Source organism: Neophocaena asiaeorientalis, unplaced genomic scaffold (genome assembly GCF_003031525.2).
Source record: "Neophocaena asiaeorientalis asiaeorientalis breed wild unplaced genomic scaffold, Neophocaena_asiaeorientalis_V1.1 scaffold32, whole genome shotgun sequence".
NCBI lineage: Eukaryota > Metazoa > Chordata > Mammalia > Artiodactyla > Phocoenidae > Neophocaena > Neophocaena asiaeorientalis.
This window is the reverse complement of record NW_020185327.1, coordinates 1,648,204-1,659,732: the sequence shown is the minus strand read 5'-3', so window position 1 is coordinate 1,659,732 and position 11,529 is coordinate 1,648,204. Positions and strand designations below refer to the sequence as shown.

At 50.6% G+C, this 11,529-nt stretch overlaps 1 protein-coding gene across 2 annotated transcripts in view; it reads right to left on the bottom strand.

Moving 5' to 3' along the window:
• Positions 1-4,690: 4,690 nt before the first annotated feature.
• Positions 4,691-11,529, bottom strand: part of TFCP2L1 (transcription factor CP2 like 1) — a 59,518-nt gene continuing 52,679 nt past the window's right edge. For both annotated transcript variants that reach the window (XM_024734520.1, XM_024734521.1), the window contains 3 exons: positions 10,700-10,842; positions 6,390-6,441; positions 4,691-5,138 (listed from right to left, as the gene is read on the bottom strand). In XM_024734520.1, the coding sequence (XP_024590288.1) occupies positions 5,092-5,138; positions 6,390-6,441; positions 10,700-10,842 (242 nt within the window). In that variant the 3' untranslated portion in view covers positions 4,691-5,091. The remainder of the gene's footprint in view (positions 5,139-6,389; positions 6,442-10,699; positions 10,843-11,529) is intronic.

The following is an 11,529-nucleotide window of genomic DNA, read 5'->3' as shown; positions in this document are numbered from 1 at the left end:
GCCGGGGGATGGGGGGGCGCGGCTGCCCAGCACCTCACTGCCCTGTCCCCACAGGACAGAGGGGAGAGGGCTGGGAGGTGACCAGATGGAGTGTACAAACATTTCCTATTGGCCAGCCTGACTGATGATGTCACACACAGGATACACAGCCCTAGGGGACAGAGGGCACCTGAGGCAGCTTCAAGGAAGACCAACTCCACGGACTCCTTTGGGGTCCTGGTCAGATGACAGCTACCAGCACTGCTCCCCTCCCCAGATGAGCGGGACTTAGGGTGGGCATTTCCCCTCGATTAGGGCAACTGTGCCCTAAGCATATTCGTCAACGGAGTCTAAACCAGGAGAATCCCATAAGATCTAAAGAGAGCAGCTGTAATCACCGCATCTAGGTAAGCTGAGGATGCTCAGGGCTGTGCTCACGGCAGATACAGGGGTAGGGAAAGGGGTCCACGCGCATCCATAAACACACACGTGCACGCATGCATGCACGCACGCACGCACACATGCATCTATAACGTAGACACATAGCCAGCCGATGGAATCCAGCCTCAGGCTGCAGGGAACAGCTGGCGGCCACTCTGAAGAGCGCTGATGGAGTCAAGTCAACCCGGTTGTAAGCTAGGCTGGATTCTTAAAGACACAGCTAAGATGCCATGCCTCACGCTGAAACGTGTGCAAACCTTGCGGTGCATGCACCAGCCCAAGCGGGAGCATCTGAGGTGCCAAGTACCACGAGGAAATACACACACGCACGCCACCTGCCCACAGTAAGACTCTGATGGTGGGAAAGACGGAAAGCCTTGCTGCCCCTCAGACTCACCGAGGACTGAGTCAGCCACGACCCCAGAGGCCTCCCAGAGAGGAGGCAAGACCAGAGAGGCAGAAGCCAAGTGAGGGTCTGGGGACCCAGGACCCCTGGCTCTTGGTCACCTGCTTTTCCATCTTCTCTGAGAGCCTGGGGGCTGCCTTCTTTTGCCCCATGACAGCAGCAAAAGAGGCTTTTCCATTCTCCTCGTCAACTCGTTAATGATTTTCAGACCTTAACTTACTCAGCCCACCCCTGACGCCACTCTGGACTTGGAAACTGGTGACACACTGTTCAGGCAGCTCCACTGTGCTCCCAGGAAAGGTCCCTCTAGGCTCACAGCTCTTCCCAAGAGGCCCTCGGGCAGAAGGTCACCAGGGCAACATCTGACCTTCGCTTAGGACCCCAAACCAAGATTTCGACCTCCCTCCCCCATCCTGCTCTTTCCAAAGGCCCATCGGCCCTTCCCCCATTCAAAAGCCCGTGTCTTTATTATAAAGGTGCAACTTGGTAACCAGGAGAAGGTTCATCACAGACTTGCAAACAGACACCTGCCCAGCAAAGAAATGTGATGGCCTGAGAATAAAGCACTCAGCTTCAGGCGACCCGAGACAGTGGCCCAAGCGCACAGTTTATCTTTTGTCCCTCTGCGGATCCCTTTTAAAATGTTGCTGCCAAGAAGCCACAGCCTAGAATACGTGGGGGCAGAGGGGACAGTTCTGGGAGGGGCTGCCTGTCCAGCAGGCCCAGACTCTGGACTCAGAGCTCACAAGAAAGACAGTGGACAGGGGTGGGGAGCGCTACAGCTTTTCTGTACTTTAATAAAATGAACAAAACAAAAACAAAACCCAAAATCCTACAGCTAGCTCAGCTGACCCCTGTGGAAGGGACGAGCTGCTGATTTGGGCGGCGAAAACATTTTGGTACCAAATGACTATGTGTATTCTTTTTTTGTATTTATTATTTTCTACTTCTCTGTAAGTGCATTCCAGAGAACAGAAGACTCTACCTACAGCAAACTTAAGGTACCAGATCTTGATTAGACCCTCATCTGGAATGAAGAAATAAAAATAGTAGCCTACCACATTTTTAGAATTAAGATTTCAGCCTGCCATCACTTGGGTCTGGGTAGTGGCATCTCTTGGGTCTAGTGAATGGCAGACACCTTGAAAGGCCAGCAGGCACAAGATCAACAGTCTAGTCCTGGATCTGGGGGACCCTGAGCAAGTTATTCCACTTCTGTGTGACTCTGTCTCCTCAAAAAAGGAAATGACTGGTCTTGATGCCCTACAACTGATGTGTGGAGCTACACACCCAGAAAGGTTGCAGAACATCAGAGAGTGACGTGACCCAGTACTGTTGAGACAGGGAAAGGGGGGAGACAGCAAGAATAGAAAGCCAGGTGTAAAAATGGGGGAGCCAAACATGGGCTGAGTTTAAAAAAGAAAAAAGGTGAGCTTCCTAATGACAGCCCCATGTCGCAGAAAAAAAGATCCAGTAAGAATCAGGGGCCGTTAGCAACAGTATGAAGGCAATTCTATGGGGATTCCAATAGTCTTCTGAACAACTGGTGCTGGGACAGCTGGATATCTACATGCAAAAGAATGAAGTTGGACCCCTACCTCACACCATATATAAAAATTAACTCAAAATTAATCAAAGACTATTGGAGAGCTAAAACTATCAAAATTCTTAGAAGAAAACATAAGCATAAATCTTCTTGACCCTGGGTTAGGTGAGAGTTTCTTATATAGGACACTGAAAGTATAAGCAACAAGAGAAAAAACAGGTGTCTTAGACATCATCAAAATTAAAAACGTTTGCCCTTCAGAGGTAAAAGTTAAGAAAGTTCACTTTCTTATAATGAAAGTGAAGGCAACCCACAGAAGTGGAGAACATGTTGACACCTCATATATCTGATAAAGGACCTGCATCTAGAATATACAAAGAACTCATACAGCTCAATAATAAAAAGACAAATAAGCCAACTGAAAATAGACAAAGGAGGTGAATAGACATTTCTCCAAAGAAGATGTATGAATGGCCAGTAAGCACATGAAACGCTCAACATCACTAGCCATCAGGGAAATGCAAATCGAAACCACGATGAGACACCACGTCACACCCACTGGGATGCTATAATCAAAATGACAGAGAGAGAGTAGCAAGTGTTGATCAGTATGTAGAGAAACTGGAAGCCTCATACACTGCTGATGGGAATGTAAAATGACGCAGCTACTTTGGAAAACAGTCTGGCAGTTCCTCAAAAAGTTATTAAACACAGACTTACTATACGACCCAGCAATTCTACTCATATGTATATTCCTAAAAGAAAACATAGGTGTACACCAAACCGTGTACAAATATGTTCATAGCAGCATTATTCATAATAGCTCCAAGGTAGAAACAACTCAAATATCCATCAAATGATGGATGGATACACAAATGTGGTATAGCCATAGAATGAAATATTATTAAGCTATAAAAAGGACGGCAGTACTGATATATGTTCAATATGGATGACCCTAGAAAACACTATGTGAAGTGAAAAAACAGCTAGTCACAAAAGACCACATATTGTATGATTCCACATACGTGAAATGTCCAGAATAGGTCAACCCATATAGAAAGAAGATTTGTGGTTGCCTAGGAGTAGAGGAATTGTAAGGAAAATAGGAGAGTACTTGCCAAGGGTACAGGGTTTCTTTTAGGGATGATGAAAATGTTCTAAAATTGATGTGGTGGTTCTGTGAATTGACTAAAAAAGTCATAGAATTGTATACTATAAACGGGTAAATTGTACAGTATGTGAATCATATCTCAGTAAAGCTGTTATGTGCTCCTCTCCCCCAACCCCCAAAAAGGAGAGGGAACCAGAAGCTTGTCCTTACACCGTAGGACACCACACCCGTTGTCCCAACGCAGTTACTGCTAGAGCCCCTTTCACTCTCAGAAGTGTCCTGGTTTAGATGACAAATTTATGTCATTACCCTATCACTATGTGATATCAGGCAGGTGGCTTCGCCCCTCTGGGCTTTGGTTTCTCCATCTGTAAAGCAAGGTCTACCCGTTCGGATCATCTCTACATTCCCCCAAAGCTCCACTTTAAAAGCTGTCAAGTCCTACTCGGTTGGTCACAGCGCTCACCACGCTTTGTAAGTTGAATTTACATGAGCAAAGAGTTGAAGCCTGGGGCCAGTACAGATCAGTGGGTCCCAGGAAACAGAGATAAAGACTACTTGCTGAGTCTACTGGTTACTGATATTCAAATTTCCCCAAAGTTAGGCCACTAAGAAAGGTGATCCAACCATTCCAGTGCAGGTGAAGTGCCCCAAACACACCCTCTACAAATGAAAAAAGAGAAACATTTAAAGGGGACCCCTCCCAGAGGATACAATGTCTCTAGGAAGCTCGGCAAGTTTGGAGGTCTTCTCTAAATGGGATTTGCTGAGTCCATTCAAGAGGGCCTGGTGTCGGGATAGTCAAGGTCATGTGATCCTACAATGGAATGTTCATTTCCTAGTCCTCCTTTACCCATGATTGCTTAGGAAATAAAATTATACCGAAGGAGCTCAAGAGGAATCATTTGGTTCTCTTCCCTTTTATATTCATGAGAATTTGCCTAAAATTAGTCTTTCTAGCCTCCCCCTGTCCCTCCCAAGGGCCTTAGAACTAGGTCTGTGTGGCCCCGTGGCGTGTCTAGCCCGGCAGTGAAGAGATGCGAGCCCACCTCTGGGCTCCGAGCAGCAGCAGACCCTTAGAATCAAGGTAAACGTGAAAGAAGCAGGAGGCGCAGAATAAACCCAACTCCCATCGATCCACCCAGCAACGGGAAAGACGGATGCTCACCAGGGTCACGGAGACAGGAAACCGACACGAAGACAGGAGAACAGTCGCAAACCCCCATTTCATCAGCAGCCCCATCACTGAGCCAGTTACCAGAGAAGAGGGTGAAGGCAGGGACCAGTACAGGCGGCACCCAGGTACCCGGTGAGCTAGCCTCCAACTAGGGGAGCATCAGAGGAGATGCCCCACCGTCGGCCTCTTCAGAATGGCAGGGCTGGGAAGAAAAACAAGGAACCGCCCAAGCTGGGGCTAGGGGGAGGGGGAGGCGGAGGCTTTCTGCCCGCCAGAGACATGGCCTCCGAGGGTCTCGGCTAGGGGTTGGTCTGTGGCTTTCACGGGCTGGGCCAGGCCCCTCCTCGCCGCAGCTTCCCAGGGTGCGATTTCTACATCCAAGGGGGGTCCGTGGGGCTGAGGGTAGGAGGTGGCTGCCTGCTCGTCTCTGTTCAGAGGCCACATTTCAGGATGACGTGGTAGCCGTCATTGCTCTCGGCTGCAAGAGACAAACATGGCGTTTTACAGGAAGAAAGGCAGGGCGCTGTGGCATCTGGGGGCCATGGGATTAGGGTACCAGCAGACACCCTGCCGTGGACACTGGCAGAGGCTACCCAAATGAGACTGTGCAGAAAAAAGCAAGCTGACAAAAGCAGAGATCTCAACGTACACCTTCACGGCTGCCTTGTTGAGTTTCTTTTTGACAGCGGGCTTTTCCACCACAGCCTGAGGCCCAAGGACTGAAGGGCCTATGTCCGAGGAGGCTTCGGGTGTGGTGGCCCCCAGGCCTCTGAAGGCAGTCGGTGGCTAGATGCAGAGAACAGGGGGGAGGGTCCAGGGCCACGGTCCAGGGTCTATGGCCCGGTCCGGGGGCTTTCATTCCCACCTAACCCCCACACTCACCTGCCCCAGCCCTACAGGGGGTCACAGCTGGTCTCCCACTTTTCCTGGCATGTGAGTTCCTTCTCAGACCCCTTCCTCAGGTGGGTCCTCCGTGTCCCCCTGGTCCCACCCAGCCCCGGGTCCCCGATCCGCACGGCCTGCAGACTCAGCTGCTGTATTCCATGCCCACTCCTCCCAGAGACCCACACTTTAGAAACATGCAAACGCGTCTTACTGTAAGTCCCCTACACACGAACGAGTTCCATTCTGAGAGCACGTTCGTAAGTCCAATTTGTTCGTACGTCCAACAAAGTAAGCCTAGGTGCCCAACTGACACAATCAGCTATATAGTACTGTTTCTACACCTGCTTCCGGACATCCTGGGCTCGAAATAAAGATACTGTACTCTGTACGGTCCTGTACATTAAGCACACAAAAGCACAACCACTTGTAGAGGATGCACGCACGTGACAGTGTACGCCAGACACGTGAACTAACTTACGTGACTGGACACGTGAACACACGCTCGCATCTTTGAAAGTTTGCAACTTGAAGGTTCGTATGTAGAGGACTTACAGTACTTCTCGTTGGCACTGGGTTCGTGAAGCACATACTGTCTGGCCAGGATTCCCCTTTCAAAGTGACCTTGGCGCCAGCCGCACCACCTCTCACGTTTCCGAGGCTAGGCTTCCCGGGAAGTGTGTGTTTCTTTTTCCCAGAGGATGGTCCCAGGTAACACTCTCTCGAGGGCCCACCCCATGCAGGCCCCACTCACCAGCCTGCCCTCCCCGATACTCCGTTAACCCGGGGGGAGTGCAGCCAACATCCTTTAATTAAACAAGAAAAGGCGGGGAGGCGGGGGCTTTACCTTTTAAGGTACTGAGGATGAAACAGGATTCATCTTGGAAATTCTGCACCATCTGAAAGGCAAAAGAGAGACCATGTCCCTTCAACAACGAGTTCAGAGACTGAAAAGCCTCAGTGACACGGAGTCCAGCCGCTCGCAGCATCAGAAATGACAGGCGCTGTGTTTACGCAAGTGCAGGAAGACGCTTACGCTTAGCTCTCACGGAGAGAACATGATACAGAGTAGATGGACAAAGCAATTACAGTTTCGAGTAACAAAAACTGAATGTAAAGGATGGAAAGAAGCCTGGAAGGGAATGAAGATGTAAACGTTTAATACAAGACTAAATTGTTCCTGATTCGCTTTCGTTTTGCTTTTTTCCTAGTGACTGGGTTTTCCAATCCCTATAAGGACACGTTACAGGAGCGGGTATGTATAAAACAGCACCAGATAGAAAAACTAAAAAAACTAAAGTGCTTTACACCGGGAAATATATTCAACATCTTGTAACAACCTATGAGGGAAACAAATCTAAGAAAAGAACACATATATGTATATACACATATACTGAATCACTTTGCTGTACACCTGAAACTAACACGACATTGTAAATAAACCATCTTTCAATTAAGAAAAAAATGCTTTAAGGAAACCCTCGTAGGCTCTGCGTATCAGAGTCCTTTGAGGACCAACTATAAACAGCAGTCCACTCCCTGCGCCTACAAATGCGGGGCAGGAAGCTTATGATTACTCACCAGCCCCCTCTCTGGAGCTCTCGTTTTGATTAACAGCCCGGTGACCTTAGATAAGGCAACTTCCTGTCTCCAGGCGCTGTCTGTAAAATGAGGCTGTTTCGATGATAAAAATATATATATAACCAGGATGCAGAGCAATGGGGACGGGCATCCTCTTCGGGGGGGGGGGGGTCGTTCATCCAAATGACTGCTTTCTACAACTGTTCACGGGACGCAGCACAGACGACCACACACCTCTCCTGCAGGCAGGTGCCCTAGGTAAGCTCCTGCATGTACACACGCAAAACACACCTAAGGATGCTAGAAACAGCCCTCACGTCGCCCAGCAGTAGAAGCAGCGGGAACAAACTAGGACCTGATCACACCCGGCTGCTCGACAGGGCCGGTGACCTCCAGTGCCCCTCAACATGCATGAATCACAAACCGTAAGTCTCTGAAGAAGGCACTCCTATCCGCCTTCTATAAAGTTTAAAAATAGGTGAAATTAAAGAATGTATTGAAGAAGAACCAGGGAATGATCAGTATAAAATTCAAACCAGCACTGGAGGGGAACACGAAATTAGCCCACAGAGGGGTTCTAACAAACACCGCACTAACCTGAGTGCAGGCATCGAGTACTTTAGTTACTCTTTAAACTCTACAAATGAGCTCCCTCTATTCTAAATATGTATGCTGCATTTCACAGTACACCTTTAAACAATATGAAAAATGTACACATCTACCTAAACATACCCACAACACACATACTAGCCAATGGGACGGCAAAACCCCTTTCCAGATGAAAAGTACAACCCACATTTTACTGCCCCCCCGCCGGATGACTGCCCCAGATCCTGCAAATCCATCCACCTGTCGACCCCTGCCCCTCCCCCAGGCCCTAATGATGCATGAAGTACATTTAGGCTATGCCGCCGACCTGCTCCCTCGGGGACTCTTGGCAACCCCACTGCTGGGGCATGCCAAACCTGAAGCAGGGCCCACACGGGCTTAATCAGTAACTGCCTTGTTTAATGAAGTGCCCTTGCACCCCAGGGGCCGGCTGCACGGCTGGCCAGGCCACCTCCAGTGCTCCGGGCAATTAAGAACCAAAGGTTTCCAACTGATTCGGGGTTAAGAGGCAAGGAGACTTCAGGGGAATAAGAATCACCTACTTAGCCGAGGTGGCGTTTAAGTTCTGTTCTCTGCTTCACTGGCTTAACTGCCTGCTCTGGGGGGGGCGCACAGGGCAAGCTGGGGGAAGGAACCCCTTCAGGGACCTGTGAAATTGCAAGGGTTCTGAGCATTCTTGGCTTTTGTCTTCACGGCAGAAATGCATTTGTGAGATGCAAACTGACGAGTTTTCCATGTCGTCACTACTGCCTGATGCTCAGGGCGCTTCACGCTTCCCGGCTATTCTACAGGACTTGCTCAGGCCAGCAACTCTGGGCTTCATGTGCTTTATCTGTGAAACGGGGGCCAAAAAACAGCCACCGTACACTTGATTTAACGATGTGGAAGGAATTCTGAACTGGTGACAACAATAGCAAGTTGCAGATCAATGGCCCTTTGTTCAAATGGATCCTGGTTGTGTGTTTTTAAAAACCCACACCTACACACACTCAGGCATGCAATGGACACACACACAAAAAGTTATCTGGCAGAATTACATCAAACCTAAGGTAACTCCGCTAGGAAAAGAGAGTGGGGAAGATAAGGGCCTTTCACACTTGTCTTCTGCTTATATGGCCTGACTTCTACGAATTGTGAATTACTTTTTAATTAAAAAGGACAGAAGGGACTTCCCTGGTGGTCCAGGGGTAAGGAATCCACCTTCCAGTGCAGGGGACACAGGTTCGATCCCTGGTCAGGGAACTAAGATCCCACACGCCTCAGGGCAACTAACCCCGCACACCACAGCTGGAGAGAGAAAACCCGCATGCCACAACTAGAGAAGCCCACGCGCCGCAAGGAAAGATCCCGCACGCCTCAGCGATCCCGAGTGCCACAACTAACACACGGCGTGGCCAAAAAATAAAATAAATAAATAAATACTTTTTTTTAAAAAAGGAAGGAAAACACCACCTTGCCCACCCCCAGGATGAAACTCCCATGAAACGGAGGACTCCCACATAGCGGGGAGCTTGGGCAATTATGATGACAAGTGACAACAGGATTGCCCCTGATGATGACGATTTATGAAATATACAGACCATTAAAAGCCTTACATGTTACACGCTGTCAAATTTAAGGATCTCTCCATCACTTGTTTCCCAAAACAAGTGCCTGGCTAATTTAGCATCTGCCGGTACCTGACACTGTTTTCTATTTTATCCTTACTACAGCCTGCTTGATGGATAGAATCATCCCCGTTTTGCAGACATGGAAACTGAGGCTCAAAGTCATTAAGTAGATTTGCCCAAGGTCACCCGGCTACGAGGAGCCAGTCCAGGTGGGGACATGGGTCCAATTCCGAAGCCCACAACTTCCCTGCTTTCCCAGCCCCCCTTCCTGTACCGTTCCCTCCATCATCTTTTGCTGAGGCTTGCAGAGTTCCCAGGGTGGGTGGAGGGTCTGCTGGGGGCTGGGCTGGGGGCTCAGGGTTCCACCTCTGCTCGTATCAGGACAGTTCTGTGTAAACGCCTCATTTCAGGGGTGGTTGGAGAGTCTGTGGGCTCGACGCTCAGGCTCTGCTGCTGGGCCACCAGCCTTCCCACCGCAGCCCAACCTCTTACGAGCTGTGCACCCTGGGGCCATTACGCAGCCTCTCTGTGCCTGTTTCCTATCTGTGAAACGGGCTCATGACAGCACCTGCCTCACAGGGAGGCTGCCAGGATTAAATGAGTCACTTGGAACAGTCGCCGGGACACAGTAAGCGCTGATGGAACTCAGTATTAGTATTATTATTACTATTATTAAGAGAAGGGCTCCAGGATAAGACAAGCTTAAAAGCTTTTGTTCTACAACAGGCAGGAATGCCTGAAACATGTCATCAAGCCCGTTTGATAACTCCCTCAGGAGCCAGCAGTGGGATCTGATCACTCGAGGGCACGGTCGCCAGGGGGCTGTGTTCTGTATCTGTGTCCTCTGTCAGGGGCCGCTTATGCCCTGCAGAGGCCTGTGTGGCCAGAGACAGACCCTGGAAGGCTGTGGCACCTTCACCATTCAGCAGAGGACGCCTCTGTTCCCCAAGAGCCCCAGCCTCTCTATCATCAACCCAGCCCGTGTCACCTCTCCCGGGCCTGCCCCCTCCCAGCCCCCGCCCCTGCCCTGGGTGAGCACCTGCGTCTGAGTCCTCACAGCCCTGACTGTAAGCGTCCCAAGGCAGGGATGCGAGCAGGGCACCTGGCCGAGGGCGGGGTTCCAGATGGAGAGGCGACAGCTATTCAGAGCCCGTGGTCATGGCCTCAGACCCCTCTCTCCCAGCTCCCCGGGCAGCCCCTGCAGCTGAGAGCAGGCCATAGGCAGATGAACCCGGTTTGCCATCTTCAGCCTAAAGTCCCCCCCAAGCCCCGCAGGGCGCATTTCGGATGTGGGTCCGCGGCTCCCGCCCATAGCCCTGGGCCCAGCACCTCGGGCCGGCGGGGCTGCAGCGCTCACCTCGTTGCTGACCACCACGTGGATGCCGGTGGGACCCTGCCGGTACACCCGATGGATGTGCTGCGGGGAGATGCTGTACAGGTTGGCGATCTTCTCGATCAGCTCCAAGGTGGTCAGCTCCTCCAGGAAGATGGCGTGGTACACTGCAGGGCGGTGGACAGGGCGTTCTATAGGACAAGTGGCTGCCTTCAAAGGAGCCCGCCTACCCTCCTGACCCCCCAAACCAGTAACGTGCTTGTAAGAATGTCCACCCCCAGATGGACTCGCGGGTTCTGGCTGTACTGGGGACACATCTGGAAGTCGCAAGGCTCCCTCTCGGCCCAGCACCAGCTGACAAGATTCCAGGCTCCGTTCTGTATTCCTGTTTCATTCTCTCTTGGGGGACTTGTGTAAAATGGAGAATCCCTGCATCCACCCTGGACCAAGGACGCCCATCTAGGGGTGGAGGCTGGAGGGGAAACAGCTGGCCGAAATCTGCATTTAAAAAAATTTTGGTGGGGGGGGCTGTGACCCACAGCTTACGGGATCTTAGTTCCCTGACCGGGGACTGAACCCGGGGCCATGGCAGTGAAAGCCCCCGAGTGTCCTAACCCCTGGACTGCCGGGGAATTGCCGAAATCTGCATTTCTTAGAAGCTTCCGGTGATTCTGAGGTGTGGACTGCTATGGAGGAGAAAATCCTGTGTCTGCATTCCCTCCCTTCCACTGGTTAAAGGGGTTACTAGACAGCTTCCTGTGGCCAAGAGTGAGACGTAAGATAATTGCTACCTGACGGCAGAAGAGAAAGGGTCTGTCCTTACCCTTCTCCACGGCACAAACAATAGTCAGCTG